The sequence below is a fragment of the Perca fluviatilis genome, chromosome 6 (genome assembly GCF_010015445.1).
Source record: "Perca fluviatilis chromosome 6, GENO_Pfluv_1.0, whole genome shotgun sequence".
Taxonomy (NCBI): Eukaryota; Metazoa; Chordata; class Actinopteri; order Perciformes; family Percidae; genus Perca; species Perca fluviatilis.
In genome coordinates, this window is record NC_053117.1 from 18,973,606 (window position 1) to 18,992,981 (window position 19,376).

Here is a 19,376-nt window from a genome sequence, read left to right on the forward strand (position 1 = left end):
TTCATCAGCGACATACAGAGAATGCTTAGAACTGGTAGAGATGAAGTGTTTTGGTCAAGGACACTTCAGAAAGTGTGTGCTTGATCTTAGACATGTCTGTTAGCACACAATATCTACTGTCTTTGAAGTAGCAAATCATTATTTTGCTGTAAAAAAACAACTCTAAAGTGCATGTTTGTTTTATTTTATTTTTAATACCTGAAAACAATCACCTTTACAGAGTGCACACAAATACACACAATCTCACATGAATACACATTAGTGCAAATTGCAAACATTAACGAGTTTTGTACCAGACTATTTCTCATTTGACTTACTTGGTTTGGTAGGAGCAATGGCAGCTACACCGAATTAAAAATATTCAGGATAACTTGCCCAAAAACCTGCAGTTATACTGTGGCTTTATTAACAGAGATCAGATCATTATTAATAATCGGTTGAACTGTATTCCAAAAGGCTCTTATGCATCATATTGTGTGTTCACATCAGTTGGAGCACACTTGGCTTCATATGTTAAAAATCTCAAGCATTAAAGACAACATGGCACTTTAACCTTAACTCTGCGAATCATGACAGTGTAAGGATTATTGGAAACATAGAAAAATATCAAATTAAAAATGCTTATGAACAATGTCAATTGAAACATTGACATTGATTAGCAGATTAGATGAGACGATAGAGAACCAGTTTTCTAAATATCCGACTTCATAATATGTAACAACTTCTAAGTAACATCTCAAAGATATCCTAATCAGCTACTTCTGTGTCTGTAATGTGCAGGCAGTGGACAAAACAGGAAAAACTACAGCATCATAAAAATGCCACAGAGTTTAGTCAATTTAAGCATTACACATGAACAATGTATTGCAGGGCTATTACTCTATTGTCAAGTGTTCCTGCTTTTTTGTCCCATAGAAGCCAAAATGTTGCATGATAGAAATTGTTACACATGTCAAAGCAAAGTAGTTTATTATATTATTTGATTAAAAATCCTGCAGGTCCATAATCTTTGGGATTGAGAGCCTCCTACTCTGGATCGGCGCAGCAGACAAAGTATCCACTAATGGATTTAATATCAGAACACATAATTCAATGGCCTTCAACATGTTTCTGTGATACATGGTACAAAGTTATCTCTACAGTTACTTTGGGATGGATTTCCTCTCTGGTCCCATTGTCACAAAGTCATAATCCACCTGTTGGTAACTGCGTTGTAACTGGCACATACAGCTGTGACAGTGTGACTGGAAAGGCTGTGTGAGGTCGAGAGCTTCCGTTTACTCTTCTGAGCACAGAGCGAGGTTCAGTCCTCGGACTCTCTCGTAGAAGAGCATGTAGGCGTTGGAAGACAGCACCTCGTGCTGGCTGGCTTTTCGTACAGAGTCGTCTGACACCCAAAGCCACTGGGAGCTGAAGGGTGAAGAGGTGTGTGGTGAGGAAGGGCTGCGGCGGTACGTGACAAAATGTCCTGAGTGCATGTCACCGTGGTGAACCAGCACAGCCGTGAGCTGGAAAAGGTACTCTGTAGGACTGAAAGGAAAGACGCTATGATCAGAAGAAATATGCACCACAATACTGACTAGCTTGATATGCACGAGTTCCTTGTGTTGTTGCGCCTTGACATTAAGTTTACCTGTAGTCATATGTGAGGCCAAGCTGTGGGTTCGCACCAGGAGACTGAAGAAGTACAGACGAACATGTTCCGTTGGAGAAAGGTTTGTTGTTGTTGTTACGATGCTCTGCTTTTGGGAAAAAATACAACAAATTTTTGATGGAAAAAAACAAACTGAATGTGAAGCAGGATGATATTACAAAGTTTACGGAACACAACAGTACCATTAGCAGAGGGCTTTTTCATGGAATCATCTGAATTTTCTGCCTTTGTGGGGTTCGGAGCACATTTAATCCGCTGACTTCTGTGTGTGGAAGCATGGTGTTTGTAGCGGTCCATCGATAAATACTCTGTGAACTGCACATGCTCCTGTCTTTTGATTGAGGTTCCTTCACTGGACCACGTCAGTCTTTGTAAATGGATGCAGAGGCACTGGGGGAGCTAGCAGAGAGAACAGACAGTGAAAGGACATAACAGTACAACATTTGAGAACATCTTTCACTAATTAATAGGGGTTTACTGTTACATTTCTCTTCCTAGACAAAAACAAACTTTAGCAGTGTACATAGTGTCTTACTGGTGATCTTTGATAAAGCTTATGGTTAGGGAGTGAGGAGTTGCAGCGTTCACCTAGACCGGCAGGGGAGGGTGTGTAGCCACAGTCACGGCACGACCCCTCCCTATCTCTGCTTCTCTGTAGCTCTTAGCTATGCAGTTATAGTTTTAGACTGCCGGGGGACTTCCTTTGACACACTGAGCTCCTCTCTCTTTTCATCTGTGGGCAAATGCTTGTTACTAACCTAGCTCTGGGGAGCTTGTTCCCCAGAGCCCCACCAGTTTTCCCTGGATTAGGGTGACACCTAAATCATGGTTGCAGCTGTCGCTGTGGTCCTGCTAGGCACCCTGCTATGCCCTGCTACACCCTGCTATGCCCTGCTACGCCACGCAGTGCCCTGCTACGTCCAGCTACGCCCTGCTACGTCATGCTATGTCCTGCTCCACCCTGCAGTGCCCTGCTACGCCATGAACTACTATAACTACTATTTCTAGTCATAGTTCCATTATCTTTATGTGACTATTATTGCCACTGTTCATCATACCCCCAACTGGCACCGCTCAGACACCGCCTACCAAGAGCCAGGGTCTGTCCGAGGTTTCACTCACCACTCAAGTGTGGTCTAGACATACTCTTTCTGTAAAGTGTCTCGAGATAACTCTTGTTATGATTTGATACTATAAAATAAAATTGAATTGAATTAACATCTTGGGCTACTTATAATTAGCTCATAGTGGCATGATAAATATAAATGACAGTTACCTTTCCCAGTTTTAGCTGTTTAACAAATGTTGTCCTTTGGCTTTCCAGAACTTGCCCATTTACTGTAGTCCCTTGTTGAAGCTGAGGTGAAATAAACATATTATTATAAACAGAAATGAAACAAAAACAGCAAAACGCATCTTTGGAAAGAAACATTAAGGCCATTCTGGAGAACATGAATACATGAATGCAAATTAAAGTAACTTGATGCTAGTTTTGTTACAAGGGTTTCCGGTCTATGGTTTTCTGTGAATTACATATTTGACTAAATGATTACCAGAATTTGGTATGACAGATACTGCAGTGAATGTACCTTGGTGCAGTTTTCACACTCCACTTCTTTGATGGTTTCTGAGGAGATGAAATGCTGAAGACACTGATCTAGAGAGATAGGTCGACCCTGAGGACAAACACAGATCAAATTATGATGAACAGAACAACAAAAAATTTGTGTTACTATAAGAACTTTTAATATGTATGTGTTTCTGACATTTTTGCTTACCCACTGAGGTATGGGGATGGACAGGGAGAGGCTTTCAAATGAGTCATACCTCACTGGACTCTAAAAAAAAGCAAAGAAAAAGGATAAATCACCTCAAGTACAAGGTCAAATGACATAAACTAGCTTGCGAGTCACTTCTTTAATAAATAAAAAAAATAAATAAATAAAAAAAAAAAAAAACATACTTGTTGTTCGCAGCGCTTGCATGACATATTGCTTGTTAAGCGACCATGAAAGGGATGCTGAGACTTCCAAGGACTTGGTATTGGATGAAGAGGAGCTGCAAAAAAATAAAATTTATTCAGATGAAATATATTCCTTTGTGGATTGATATTCTAGGCTCCATACTTTCTTTGTATCCTTACCTCGACTTCTGCAGGTCATAGTTTTCTCATCTTGATCAGAGAGGCTCTGGTATAAAACAAACACATACACACAGGATAACTTGGGAGTGCAGTACCACATTTGTCATTTTTGACACTTGACAACACAGAGATGGTCTGATATAATTTTTTTTAATCCCGATACCGATTCTGATACCTGATCTTATGATCTTCTGCCGATGCCGAGTACTGATCTGAAACTATCCCTGTATGGATGTGCTATGATTGCTATCATTGTTGTAGGCCCTGGCTAATGTTAAACTATTTGTGAAACATGAACAAACAAAAACAATGAATGCCGTAGAACTTTCTTTTATTATCCAGTGTGACAGTCAGTCATAACGGAAAAGAACATAAATAAAACTACTTTAAAGTGGATTTTCTTCAGGGCTAAATTACGTGGTATCAGATCGGTGCATAAACTCCAGTACTTGCCGATACCAGCATTTTAAGGCTTTGACACTCCAACCCAACGGCCGACCGTCGCCAGAAAAGGCAGTCGGACTGATCAGCCTCCCTGAGTTGGTCAAAAAAGTGCCTCGGAACACACTGAAGCGACGCCGACTTGAGCGTACGTTATGCGCGTGCGCAAGATGTAATACGTCTCCATAACAGCAGGCGGCGCTAATCTGTATTGTTGCCCAAAAAATGAAAACCGGCAGCTAATTGGACAAACAATACGTGGGTCTGGCTTCTCCTCGACCATAATGGCGGCTCGTTCGAAATACGATCTCGTATTTTACGAAAATAGTTCACCGAAACGTGTTTCTGAAAACATTTTAAGCGAGAAATAGGCCATGCAGTTTTTGAATCTGTCTTCATTTCAGATCGACAAAGGTCAGTTTAAAAGATTTTCGTCAGTTTTTGAGAGGCGTTCGTCAGGCTCATCCCGCTTGTCATTTCCGGTAATAGGTCATTGAGTCCGACTGCCCACTGGCCGATTCCACATGTCAAATCGGCCCAAATGAAGGCCGACGGCTCCTCCGACTGACGAAGGCACGGAACACGCCTAACAGACTTGAGTCACCAACCTCGCCAGACGGCCGATAATCGGGTTGGTGTGTCAGCGCCTTTAGGCAGTATCAGAGGCTTTTCCGATGCTGGTATCAGTATTGGAACATCTCTAGTTAAAATGGTGCAAAAACTTCCCTCCTGACTACATGTGTGCTCTAAAGTTCTGAAATGAACTGCAGAGCATACTGAAGGGTCAGCATGTAAAGGCTCTGAGACACCAAGACGACGGCTGACGATGACGGCCGACGATGACGGCCACCTGTGGCGTCGCCTCTCGTTGACCCTCGGCACCTTGTTTTTTTTTTTTAAATTAGCACTGGAACACAGCCGACGGCCAAGTAAAATGTATGTTTTGCGCATGCGTGCAAGGAAATAACTCCCCATACCAGCAGGCGGCAGTAATCTAGTCATCATTAAACAAGGGAAACCGTATACCTTTGCTATGATACCCCACAACAACAAACAGCGTTTGGTCTAGCAGCGGCAGAACCGAACAGAGCCTACGGTCCCTCTGCTTCACTCCCCGCCAGGAAGACAGCAGACACCAAGAGATGGCTAACCAGACTGGGCCTCTCCTGGTCGGTCATCCGTTCTCTCGGGAAAGAAATCTCCCTACAGTGGGAGCAGAGCGGAGCACAGCGACCGAATGGCCGGCTGCTGGCTCGTTAGCTAACGTTAGCTTGCTAATTTTACCCACCCGACATGTCTTCATCATACACTGGTTACCGAAAATTAGCCAAACTAAATTGTCACTCATCTGGCGATAGCGATGTGCTTTCCTCTGATGTGCTTTCCTTACACTTCCTAATTTAGAGGCTGGCTGGTAAGCTGGCTTGCTTGCTAGGAGGGTAAATGTTTAGCGGTGCAGAGGCTGGCCAGGCGCAGACAGAGGTCTATTACGGTCTTTATATTAACGGAAATATCACGCTTTAGCAGGGGCGATTCTAGGATCCAACCTTTAGGGGGCTCAGCCCCTAATGAGAGTGTGACACGGATACAGTGCCTTGCAAAAGTGTTAAACCCCCCCCCCTCCCCCGATAAATTAGTAATTTCACTGGATAACAATGACTATATGTATTTATTATTATTATTATAACAGAGGATAAATGCTAAATATTGAACATTTGAAAAAAACTATGAAAGTCATGTTATGGACTACCAGAATCAAATGAAATGATGAGGTGTAAAATAAAACTTTCCTTGACTGGGTTACAGGTGCATAGCATTGGCAACAGCGACACAGGATATTAAACCCGTTTCTTTTAACCTGTAATTGTTTGCCCTCTGTCACTAACAGACAAGTTCCCAAATTTGAGCTTGAGCCCCCCTAAAATGGGTCTAAAATCACCACTGCGGTATAGGATATTAGGTTATTAACGTTAGATTATTTTGTAATGTCTAGGTATGTAGAGAATAGATCTTTTAAAAGACATGTTATTGTTGGAATAAATATGCCTAAACAAGTAGTTATGTGTATCTCGTTGTAGTCTAAGTTTGCCTTATGGACATAATGTGCAAAAATAGTTATTCAAATATTTTGAACCGGTGTGTTTTTAGAAGGAACATTCAATCGTCATTTTTGACAGCTTGTGTGTTTTGGATTGATGAGATGAAAAATGTCACATGTCACAGTCGTTTGTTTTGCTCACTCTTGTTTCCAAGCTGAACAGCCAATCAGACGAATTGGCTGTTCTGCCAACGGCGACAACCGCCGATGACCCCAAAAACAGGCCGACTGTGCGGGACCGCACAGTCAAAGGTATATATATATATACGGTTTGTCGCCGTCGGCCCACCTAGGACCGACAGCTGACCCTCGGCTTGGTGTGTCAGGGCCTTAAGAGATATGTGTGTGCCGTTTAGAGACAAGCAAGTAGGGACATGATAACTTGCCTCGAGGGAATGCACGTCAAACAGGTGAGCGACTTTGGGTTGCCGATCTCGCTCTTCCTCCAGAGAAGATGTAAGGACATGAAAAAGTTCATGTGCATCCTGAGAATGGATAAACCAACACAGACAGACGTGCAATAAAACACTGCACCAAACATTATATATAGAAATGTAAAAAAAAATATCCACTGAACAGCATTATTGACTAACCTGCTCTTCAAATGAACTGATGTGCCACCGGTACAGTCTGAGAACATCCAGGAGGCACCCGGCATCAAGTACATCTTCCTCCCCAGGCTCATTACTGGACAGAGCTGCGGACACATACATCATCCTTGTTACAATTTGGTTGCTCTGAATTAGATTTTTTTATTTTATTGAAAGGATAGCCCCTTGAGATGTAGCATCTCATTTGCAATGGGGACCTATAAACACAAATTGATAGTTATAAAACACATACAGACAGCATAGTTAAATTCTCTATAGACAGTTTGTTTTAAGATGAGAAAATAAAGATGTTCTGAAGCAACGGTATGTGGTCATCAATCTCAGAGACACAGGAAGATTATTCCAATCAGAAAGAGTGATAGTTGAATGATCTGCGTCCAACTTTTTTGCTAATTCGTGGATACTGCATATGTCTGAGTGGATATGAAGATCTACATGTAACCAAAAACTGTTTCAAGTAGGACGGACAAATAATCCTACAGAAGGACAAATAATCCTACACATCCTAATACATTTAAAGATGAACTAAACCCAGTGAAATTGACTTCTGGATTTAGGCTGTAGCCAATTAAGTGATTCATACATAAAACAATGGTGAGTTCAGTATGGACGCCTAAAAATACATCTACATAGAGAATTAAAAACAACATTAAGGGGTCTTAAACCGCCTACACATGATAAGCGATTTGCGAACCGCTAGTTGGGGCGCAGAGTAAAGCACCGCCCCCTATACTCTAGCCACGCCCATGTACACAGACCACACCCACTTCCATAACTTGTGAACTGTTTAAGGTAGACTCTTGTGAGAGGTATCATTGAACTCAGCAAAGAGTTCCTTTTTAATTGGTGACGGTTTGCCCAACCCTATATGCTTAAGTCACGCCCCCTTTAATAACTAATGACCCGTTTCTTGTAGACTATTGTGTGAGGCATCATTGAACTCTGCAGAGAGTTCCCTTTTCATTGGTGACGATTTGCAGTGTCTGAGTGCCATGCAAATGCACAGCCGCAAGGAGCGGCATCCGCCAGTACCCCCGATGTGCTGGGAGGGGCGAGGGCCCGTTCATCGCTGCTTGCAGCTTTAATTCTTTTTCTAACTTGAAATGTAAAACAATTAATTGAGCAATAAAGTGAACTTAGACAGCCATATGCTTTTCTTTTGCTTTTTTTTTTTTTTAAATATCAAAGAGGGGTTTAAAGGAGAGTTCAGGGTCAATCCAAAGTCCAAGATACTTGAACAAAGCCACTTTCTCAACAAAATGAATATGCAAATCAAAAGGATATGTTCGACAAACACCATTTTGCAGGACTTCTTCTTATTCAATAACTATTATAAAACAAATTTGGACCAAATTCAAGTCAAACTGTAAGGAATTCTAGATTTGTAATAAATCAGAGTTAGAAGTGTAAATAACAGTATCATCAGCGTAAAGATGAACATGACAGAGCATATTTGCAGTAAGTCATTAATAAAATAGAAAAAAGGAGGGGTCCCAAGGTGGAACACCCTTTTTCACAATTGCATAGTCAGACTGAAAACTTTGAAAAACAACACACTGGCGTTTATTGTGAAGATAGACGCTGGCTTTATATACCTTTTAGAAGCTGAAGCAGTGTTGTAGACAGGTGGTTGTCTTTGCAAGACTGGATCGTAGGCAAACCTGAAAACGTCTCCAGCCACCTGATGAAGGACGGACATGCTGCCAAACCCTGAAGCAAAGAGTTCAGGAAGCAGGTGTTGCCTAAGTTCAACAGACCAGGAACCATACCTGAAAGAAAACATGAGTCATTGTAAGTTACTGCTTTACAACTAGTGCCCTATATATAATTAGTTGATCACAGTGATTCTTACCTCTCTTTCTCTTCTTTCTCTCTGTAATTGGACCCCACAAAACATATACTCCAGCTGCAATTGCAGCAGCTATCCCACCAATGACTCCCCAGTTTTTTATCATCTTGTTTCTGAAAAGACAACATTGTGTTAATGAAGAACATCAGATGACTTTGGATGAAGGGAAGTAAAAAAAAAAAAGAAACGACAAGTAAAAACAAAAGGAAAGGCAGTAAGGCATGATGGTAACAGGTAATTATACGCTTTCATACATCACTTATGTTGATTACGATACAATAATGATACGGATATGTGTTTTTGTTTATTCAGTGCCCAACATCTGTATCTGGGCACTATAATTATACTATAATTTTATAATTGATATTTGGTAGTAATACCAACGTGATATGTAATAAAAGCCAGCAGCGTCTTCTTGTGTGAGGAAGAAGGCTAAGTTTCATGTCGACAGGTTCCTGTTGACAATGTTTTATATCTTTCATTGACCATATTCTTTTATCTGTCTGTATGCTTTCCTGACTCTCAAACAGAAAAAGTGTACTAACTAAGATGGTCAAGGTCACTGGTACTCAACAGAAGAGTCATTTGTACAACAAAAATAAAGCAATTATGTGTGATATCCTCTACATCAGACCTTGCCTTCATGTAAAATGTTTAGGGTCCCTTTGACCAAAACCAACACTTTTAAAAATGATTTCATGCTGCCTTGTCTCAATACTGAGAGGTGTTGATGCAACGTTGGTCATTGGTCCTTTTGGAGGCGGTAGTTTGTGGTGATGATGAACTGTATTGTGTTGTTGATAAAAAGATTTGTTTCTACACTCATTGATATAAATTTTGTGGACAAAATGTCAGATACACCCCTCAATAAAATGCAATACAATTCAACAGCACAAAACCACAACTTTCAAAATTACAAAGTTAAGTCAACACCGCCCTTACAAAGTTTCAACAAAACTGAACATTATAACCTTCATGAAAGTAAGATTTGTTGCAGGGCTGTTATGCTACATTATGTTGCGCAGGGGCTGCAAAATAACGTAACTAACAAAATAAATAATATCTTAAGCTTTCTAACTGTGACACTAGCAGACGAGGACACTAAGTTGGATTTCTTTTAAATCAGATAAAGACATACCTGTTTAGACAGGCATTTGGTTTTACTTTCAATATTATTGTGTAATACTGATTGCCTGTGTATCTGTTCTCATTCCGGTTTGTGTTTCATGTGTTTGCCCCTGTAAAGCACTTTGTGACTTATGTCTGTGAAAAAGCGCTTCATAAATACATTTTACTTACTTAAAAGTTGGAAGAGGCTTTGCTTGATCTGAAGTCGCGTCATGTCTGGTTAAGTGTTTACCACAGATAAACGGCTCAAAGGTTAATGGATCACATTATTAATGCATTTGGTCTGCATTACGTTACGTTTTGTTTAGTCTGCCTTATGTCAGGGAGTATGCAATCGTGATAGATAGGAGAAGAAAACGTAATAGGTTCCCTAAAAGCCCCAAACCCGTTTACAATCCCACTTCTACATGCTTCACTGCTTTGTCTGTAGCAGCAGTGAAACACAAAACGTGAGATAACAATACAAAGCCACAAAAAAACACAACATATAGCTACAGTTTGTTAGGTACACTAAGCTAAAACTAATGCAGTCTAACGATACACCACTTCACCAATGTGTAACCACGAACCACTAACAACACTACCATTAGCATACAGCAGAAGGGAGAGCTTTAGCGGTTAGGCTAACTTACCGACAACACTGAAGTGGGGGTTAGGCTGCACTCGGCGTACTATGTCGCCTCCATTGATAAATATCCAAGCTGCTATCTTGAAGTATTAGGTAACATTTCTCATAGCAGCGTATCTCTATCGTTAGCAGGTTCTGTAACTGTAACGTTAAACCGGACTCAGTGTCTGTGGGTCCTCCTGTCTGCGCATGTTACACTTTAGGTCCAACGTACGTCGGCGTCATGACCCGCTTTAATCCTGACCCCGTGCGCTAAAAATAAGCTTTAGTTGTCATTTGCCAGCTGAGAGGTCTTACCTGACTAGGTGTCCAGTGCCAAGGAACTCCCCAACAAGCTTATCAGAGCTTTCTGGTCTGCACCACAACATCCTGCTTTCATTGCGGAACTTCCGTCTTTGGTGGCATGTTTCAGGACGGATCCACGGGAGGGCGTACAGATGTGTTCACAGTTTACAGTCCGACCACCAAATGTGTGTTGCGCACATTTCTGAAGTCATGTGAATTATTCACAGCTCCAATTTTCTTAAGCGAATATATGACAAAGTTTAACCACATGTTAAGGGTGTGATTTATTTTGGTTTTGCTCTCCTCCTAAAGGAAGGTTTGGTAAAACGTTCTAGATGTGTTAATACTATTTAAAAACAAACAACAACCATCAGGAAGAATAGCATCTGCAATGCAGGAGCTAATGAGGATCCTAAATAAACAAACCATGCAGTAGTCCAAAACAAATTCAACAAACAAAAATGTTTTTTAAATCATTGCAGCAATTAAACATTTTCAAAGGTAACTTTCTGGTAATTCCAATACACAATTCCAAACACAAGATCCCATCAGAATAGCCCTGAATGTTGGTTTATTATTTTTTGTCTATTCTATTTATTTTATACTCTCTTTCTCGTTTTATTCTATATCAATTGATTACATTTTTATTGTGTTTTCAAATGTTGTTCTAATGCATTTCCGACCCTCATAAATTTAGCCTCTGTGTTTTAATAGCTTTTCAAAAATGGCAATGCAAATTGCATTGATCTTTTCAAATCTGATTATGGATATTATACAGCATACCAACAGGCATGGATTGGAGGTCTTAAAGTAGGCTAGGCTTAATACATTCTAAAAGTAAGATCACGCCATATGTTTAATCTGGGCTCAGCTTTAAGTGCTGCGGTAGATCAAGTCTATGAGTGTTAATAATGTATAGTGCATATAATGTAATAGTGTTAATAAGTAATGTGGAGGACCCCAGTAATCAGCATTCATGTATAGTGTCAGGTCCTCCTGAGCTCATCCTGTCCTCTCTCCCTGTGTCTCGTGCTGTGACTCTCGCAGCGCGGCTTCTCATTGGCTGCCGGCGGACACTCGGAGCAGGTAGCTCTCCTCGGTGCTGAAATCGCTGCTCGTCGTGATAATGTAAACGGCGATGAGGCCAAACGGAGCGTCAGACAGTAAACACCAAAATGGACGATGATCAGTTCCAACTGAGACAGCTGCCGTAAGTAGACTACAATCTGCACATTAACGCCTTTTTGGTTTTACTCAGTCCATGTTCAACCGTGACAGCATGTTTGGCCGACGCGTCGCTCTCTGACAGCCTCGCATCGAATGTTTGATTAGCTTGCTGGATCACAATAGCCGGACATTCCTTAAAAGCAGCAGTCATTTAAAAACAACATAGCCTATCCAGTCATAATACCTAGACATGCTCTTACATTAAGGGGAGAATAAATATAATATTCATAGGAAGCAGGTTTGCTGAGATTTCTAAGCTGATGCAGTTTTCCGTCTTAACTTGAAATTGTGTTTACTGTAATGACTCAGTACCTAACGTGATTTATTTCAACCTCTGCTGTACATTAAGCTAAAGGTTGGCCCATACAAGTCTAACCTGGTCGTCATGGGGGACATTGCTCAAAGACGTACATTAAAATAACGATATATATATATATATATATATATATATATATATATATATATATATATATATATATATATATATATATATATATATGTAGTTCTTACAAGAATTACACAAAAATATTAACATACAAATTTCCCAAGTGAAATAGTTTGTTTATCAAACAGTAATAATTATGGATTCAGAATAAGCATTACAACATATTCCAGTTAGAAAAACAAAAGAAAAAAGACCTACAGTATGTTCAAGGGGTTGTCACAGTATTGCTAATTATGCTCACTTATTGTATTTCTAAGAGCTTGAAATGAAAATTATAGTAGTTTACAGGACGAACTCATCTGCATCACTGATACTTTCCATTGCAAGTAGGCTATGTTATGTAATTGCAATGATTAAGACATCACTGGCACTCAGAGTTCTCTTATAGTGGTTCATCCTTAATGAACCATTGATTATCTACATGTGGGAGAAGATCATACCTTCCATCTGTAGACAACATGCAGCATTTAGGCTTTATAAGCTTGCCAAGCAGTGAAGTGCAGTGTGCAGAGCTGTCAATTGGCCTGACATGGTTCCCCCATAGGATGATGTTACCACCCATTCACAAAATCACAGCCAGAAAAAGCTCATATCACCTAGGCAACAGCCTCCGACTCTCATTTGTACTCAGCTTTGCCCTGGCACCAGTCTTCTGAAACTCCCCTGACCAGACATATTGTAGAGATATTAATCCTCCTGGGCTTTTAAAACAATTATTTTAACTGGGTTTTTTTTGTAGTGTTGTCCGATTCCGTCGCACAGGTGAGAGCATACACTCTGAGGATGATGGCGAGAATAGAGAACAGGATATCAGGATTGCAGAGCAGATTGATCTGGAGTCCGTGGCCCTTGCAGACGGAGCTCCCGTTCCCCGGGAGTTTGCCAATCCAACTGATGGTACAGTATGACAGGGCCTCATTTTACACACCCTGTCTTTCATAATCAACTTACAACTCACCTCCCCAAAGTATTTGAGTAACACTTTTTTAAATCTGTTTCCAAAGTCAAGAATGAACTCAATCTCAAAAGAAATATTTTGTAAAAAAAATGTCATTCTCTTAGATACATTCATGGTAGAAGATGCTGTTGAGGCCATCGGCTTTGGGACATTTCAGTGGAAACTCTCCATCCTCACTGGTCTGTCCTGGGTGAGAACTGTTCTTTACTGAAACATACCATTCCAGATATTTTGTATGTGTGCATGTTATAATATATTAGGTTGTTTTCTGTTTGTTCAGATGGCTGATGCTATGGAGATGATGATTCTCAGCATCTTAGCCCCACAGCTCCACTGTGAGTGGAGGCTGCCCACCCTCGAGGTGGCACTGCTTACATCGGTAATGGCTCTCTAATGTCTCTAAAGTGCTCTTGCTTGCAGTGCTAAAATATGACTGTCCTGATAGTTATTGGTTAAGTGCTTTGGGATTGTTTCAAGTGCTCGTATTGAGCAATGACAACCATGTCATGTTGCAATATTATGAGTGGAATGACCAACAAAAGCATATTTACTTTTCTGAGTATGATATAAAACAACAAGCAAACAGGGGAACTACAGTAGGTTTGACGAAAGATATTGCATAGAGAGGCTTTGACAGACATTTTAATTCTTAATTGAGATGTAATAATTACATTTTCATGAAAAATAATTAAAACTTTAAAAAAATATTTAGTGACAAATAATATAGACAAAATACAAAAAATATGCATGACAAGACGTGCATAACATCAGCTATATGTAGTGGAATTATAATTAAGTGCATGTTTAAGCTTCTACAATCCCATTAACAGTCTTTTTTTTTCATTATTGCAGGCAGTGTTTATTGGGATGATGATCAGCTCTTCTCTTTGGGGAAACATATCTGACAGATACGGCAGAAAGACAGTAAGTTCTATAAAGCCTCTGTTTTACGTGGAGGTGATTTATATTTCTGTTTTCTGTAAAATAAACTGTATCTAGTTTATAGGTGTTGGAAGTTTAGCTGTTGGGTTTTCTGAATGGAAGAAAGACGATTTCAGACACTTTACTGTATTGCCCCTCTGAAGAGCCACAACACATTTATTCAGCAGCTTGTTATACTTTGATTGTATGCACACACAGGGTCTCAAGATGAGTGTGCTGTGGACTATGTTCTATGGCGTGATGAGTGCATTTGCACCTATTTATGGGTGGATCCTCGTCCTCCGTGCACTGGTGGGCTTTGGCATCGGAGGAGCCCCACAGTCGTAAGTATCCCTCATTTATCTCTTTCTCTCTAAAAACGTCTCTGTAATTATTAATGATGTGAGTCAAGGATTAACTGTGAAATATTCCTCCTTATAAGGGTGACACTGTATGCTGAGTTTCTGCCTATGAAGTCCAGAGCCACATGCATCTTGCTGATTGAGGTATGGACTACCCTTATCTATCATCCGCCTAGCCATAGTGTTCATTGTGCAGACATGACAACCATTATGGCACAGCATTGAAATGCTCAGTTTTTCCAGCAGGATTTTATATAATTTTGACTGTCTTGACAGATATTTTGGGCACTGGGCACTGTGTTCGAGGTCCTCCTAGCGATTCTGGTGATGCCCACTCTGGGCTGGCGTTGGCTGCTTGGCCTTTCTACCATTCCTCTATTCATCTTCTCCATCCTGTGTTTTGTGAGTATGATTTTATCAGTCTTGAGACGTTCTGCAAGATGTAAGAAGAACGACAGAATGACAGTTTTATCAATTGACATGTATGTTTTTTGGTGGGTTGGGAGCAGTGGCTACCAGAGAGTGCTCGATACGACGTGCTGACAGGGAATCAGGAAAAAGCTTTGGCCACACTGAAGCGCATCGCTACAGAAAACGGAGCACCAATGCCACTGGGAAAACTTATAGCTGCCAGACAGGTAAAAGCCAGTTTCTGCAGAACATAACATTCTCTGGATATTATTCATGTATGCTTCTTATTGTCATTTGTATATTTTTATGTCTGTTCTTTTAATTAGGAGGACCGTGGAAAGATTCAAGACTTATTTTCATCACACTTTCGCTGGACCACAGTTCTGCTGTGGTTTATTTGGTAAAGGGAGTGTATCATAATGTCACCCACTCATATCCTGAGTCATTTCTCACTGATTTCCTTTTCTTTCTTAATCTCCAAAACTTGATCTTCTCCAAGTGCACAGACATATTAATCTGTGTTTTATTTGATGATTCTCACTTCATGTGAACCACCGTTGTTTCTCCTCAGGTTCGCAAATGCCTTCTCTTACTATGGGCTGGTGCTGCTCACTACAGAGCTGTTTCAGGAGGGAGGTGCATGTGGAAGTGAGTCGCTGCTCCAACACCGACAGATGCCTTCACACACTTAAGGACATGCACACCTAATGTGCTACACTGATAAGAGAGACTTTAGTACAGTGTCTTGTCTGTAAAACGTCTACTAAATAAATGTCCCCCAGGAGATAATAGCAGATATTTTACATGTCTTAGCAGGAAATGCACAGGTGTAACTGATAACGGCGACACGTAATGGAACAGAGCTATTGCTAATGTAATTATTTACACCTGTGCTTTTCATACTATGTCAAGTCAAAATGTCTGCCATGAAAAAGGTCTACGTATTTATACAGTATGTTTTTGCAAAATCACAGCTCGAGCCTGTGCTGGGTGTGAACCATCCCATATCCTGTTGTTCTATACCTCCCTCTAGTGTCCAAAGGTAAAAAGAGGGAGCTCCGATGCAACTTGGAGTGTAAATATCTGAACTCTGACGACTACAAAGACCTGTTGTGGACAACCTTGTCTGAATTCCCAGGTACATATCAGTTCATTCTCTGTGTCTTCACAAAGTCAGTTTTTTTTTTTTGTAAGATAATTCTAGTTACTTATGGTGGCAAGTTTTTCCACTGTACCATAATTACTTTATATTTACTAGATTTATATTTACTTGATAATACAAAACAGCAGTGCAAAAAATGAATGTGTTATGTAATTTTGATAATTACTATGTTGTATGTTTTTGTTCCTCGGTACTCACTGTGAAGTAATGAAGTAATTAATGTGTACTGTATGTTTACTGGATAATTATCTAGTAAATGTTGCTAATCAAATCAGTTGCTTTACCTATTTGCTACATTATATTATCATGTCATCATAATAATGCATAATATTTTGTAATTACCACACCTGTTACCACATTACTTTAGGGTATTCCAGGGACAGATCAGTAAAACAGAAAGTTGAGTTAAGTAGAACAGCAATAACCTACAAGTAAATCATAATAATAATGTTAGTAGAGCATTCTCACAGAGGACACTTTGGCAAGGTACTAATGATGACAATAATGATGGCTGCATTCCATTTAGTTGTGCCAGGGCCATGCTGGCATGCCAGGTTTGGCTGACCTAAATGAAATGGAGCCATCATTAACATTAGTAGTTACACCTCTGCCTTTTCCTGCAATGACATGCTAAAATTATTTAGTAATAAGGAAAAACATACAGTTCATTAATCTGTGTAATTACTGTACTGTAAAGAGCAAAAATGTTTTCATATTATATTTGACAAACCTGGAATTTTGCATTGTCACATAGGACTGCTGGTGCCACTGTGGGCTATTGATCGATTGGGAAGGAAGAAGACCATGGCATTGTGTTTCTTCGTCTTCTCTATGTGCATTATTCCACTCTATGGCTGTGTTGGGAGGTAAGGTGGATACTAATGAGAATGTTAAACATGAAATTGTGGATCCACCATATATCCAGCATTACTGTTTTTTTCTGTTGCAGAGTTTCCATGACAGTGTTGATATTCATCGCCAGAGCTTTCATCGCAGGAGGATTCCAGACTGCTTATGTTTACACTCCAGAGGTAAGAAATCCAACTAGAGTGCAGTTCTTGTTTAGCTTGAATTGTTTTAAATGCATAGAGTTACTAGTAAAGCTCTGATAAAATCAATAGTTGGATTAAGGGAGCATCAGGGCAGCCTACTTAGTATTTTCTGAAACTCTGCAGGTGTACCCAACAGCGACCAGGGCTTTAGGTCTGGGAACGAGCAGTGGAATGGCCAGAGTCGGTGCCCTCATTACACCTTTTGTTGCACAGGTAACACCCTTCTACCAATTTTCTCATTTAAACACATCACAAGAAAGTTGCTAATTTTTCTTTGTCCCTGGGCTTCATCCTGCAGGTGATGTTGGAGTCATCTGTGTACCTGGCTCTGTCCGTGTACTGCTGCTGTTGCCTCCTAGCTGCTGTAGCCTCCTGTGCACTGCCAATTGAGACAACAGGCCGGGGCCTGCAGGAGTCCAGCCACCGCGAGTGGGGCCAGGAGATGGTGGGCCGCGCCTCCTCCCAAAGCTCAGGGGGAAACCCACCCTCCAGCTCCGGCTCCCAAGGCTGAGGAAGACACATTGGCTGGAGTAAAACTGAGAGAGGGGACCACAGTGAGGAAAAGAGGCAAGGAGAGGCAAAAAAGCTGGACCAGCTTTCGGTGTCCATCTCCAGTCCCATCCTAAGACTCTTCAGTTTATGCACCACAGTGGCTTCAGAGAGCCAGGCAGCACAATATTATATTATATAGTCTTCAACCACCATTGCTGTCCCAATTTTGCCACTGAATAACTGCACACAGGGCGACAGCCAGGAAAGACCAAATGACCTACACAGGGGTTAAGATTGAGAAAATAAATGGTGGATGACATGTGAAACATTCTTGGACAAGTTAGAATTTAACTACTTCAAGCAAAGTATTTGAATGCTGCTTGTCTAATGATAGAGAAGCAAAAGAGACTAAAGAGAGTAAAAGTGTTAGCTTAAAATAACCATCTTCTTCTCAAAGAGCCTTAAAACTACCTATTCTATTTGTGCTTCGGAGACCTTCTCTTAACTTAAAAAAGGCTTTAACAAGCTGCGTCTATTTCATACTGGACAAAGATGTATAGATAAGAAAGAGCATCATCTTGTGCACACAAATGTAAGTTAAAATGTACAAGCTTTGTAAAAATTGAGGAACAGTTCCACATTGTCAAATTAACAAACCGTTGGATTAAAAAAGGTCTGGGGTTACTTCATTTAAGATCCACTTCTGTCAAGGTAGTGAAAGGGCATACTGCACAGTAAGTCACTGGGTTAAATATGTTCATTTTTCTTGTGACAGTCATATTTCACATTTCAACATGGATGATATTTGTCTGCTAAAGAATGTTGAGGCCTTTTAATTTACAACAACCTGACAAATCTGCCGAAGCCTTCATCAGATCATAATAACATCAGTGACATCATACAGTCGACAATATGTCATAATTATACTGTAACGCAACTGGAACAAGTCCACAGATCCTGGGCTGCATTTGAAGACAACATTATGTAAGTTAATGCTGAAGTATTAGTAAAAATCTAAATCTGAGTCTTTTCATCACCCAAAGCAGACTCAACCTAGTTAGTAAGAGTTACATGATTTAAAAAATGACATTAACACGAGTATATGGTGTTACGATCTATAAATGCTGCGTCTCTCGCTCTACTCTACCAGACTTTGAGGCTGCGCACACATAGACCTACACGTGTATGTACACAACTATTTAGCAGGATGGTACATTCTGTCTTTCTGTATATAATGTATCAATACCTGGTTTAGTTGTTGTCTTTGACTTTTGTTTGTAACAAAGGTGATGTGAAGACAGACTTTGCCCAGTCTGAGTGACACACTCAGCAAAGTTTTGTTGAAAAAATAAAAAGAGATTAACTAGTACAGGTCCAGCAAGCCGAATCTCTACCTGTCAGTGTTTGAGATTTAGTGCTGCATTAAGTGTCAGTGTGCACATATTCTTGTCAATGCACTGGATGTAAATGTGTATGATAACTAAAGTAAATAATCTTTCAAAAACTAGT

At 40.3% G+C, this 19,376-nt stretch overlaps 2 protein-coding genes across 6 annotated transcripts; one reads left to right on the forward strand and one right to left on the reverse strand.

Annotated features, from left to right (window-relative positions):
- Window positions 1–163: 163 nt before the first annotated feature.
- Window positions 164–11,044, reverse strand: usp30 (ubiquitin specific peptidase 30). Of its 5 annotated transcripts, none has more exons than XM_039803554.1 (14): window positions 10,850–11,044; window positions 10,096–10,140; window positions 8,800–8,909; window positions 8,543–8,716; window positions 6,930–7,033; window positions 6,723–6,821; window positions 3,798–3,843; window positions 3,618–3,712; window positions 3,433–3,492; window positions 3,244–3,330; window positions 2,931–3,011; window positions 1,837–2,053; window positions 1,634–1,739; window positions 164–1,530 (listed from the first exon to the last, which is right to left on the reverse strand). In XM_039803554.1, exons 1-14 carry the CDS (start codon window positions 10,918–10,920, stop codon window positions 1,278–1,280), a joined length of 1,548 nt encoding a protein of 515 aa, XP_039659488.1. In that variant the 5' UTR covers window positions 10,921–11,044; the 3' UTR covers window positions 164–1,277. The 5 variants fall into 5 exon arrangements, with proteins under 5 accessions (XP_039659488.1, XP_039659487.1, XP_039659491.1 ...); XM_039803553.1 differs by having other exon boundaries at window positions 1,634–1,742; window positions 10,850–11,043; XM_039803557.1 differs by lacking the exon at window positions 10,850–11,044 and adding an exon at window positions 10,557–10,842 and having other exon boundaries at window positions 1,634–1,742.
- Window positions 11,045–11,770: 726 nt separating this feature from the next.
- Window positions 11,771–19,374, forward strand: svopa (SV2 related protein a). The gene is made up of 16 exons (XM_039804001.1): window positions 11,771–12,047; window positions 13,249–13,406; window positions 13,572–13,657; window positions 13,748–13,846; window positions 14,320–14,391; window positions 14,608–14,732; window positions 14,831–14,894; window positions 15,027–15,152; window positions 15,260–15,388; window positions 15,488–15,561; window positions 15,733–15,809; window positions 16,195–16,299; window positions 17,078–17,189; window positions 17,273–17,354; window positions 17,499–17,588; window positions 17,674–19,374. Exons 1-16 carry the CDS (start codon window positions 12,013–12,015, stop codon window positions 17,884–17,886), a joined length of 1,647 nt encoding a protein of 548 aa, XP_039659935.1. The 5' UTR covers window positions 11,771–12,012; the 3' UTR covers window positions 17,887–19,374.
- Window positions 19,375–19,376: the final 2 nt, after the last annotated feature.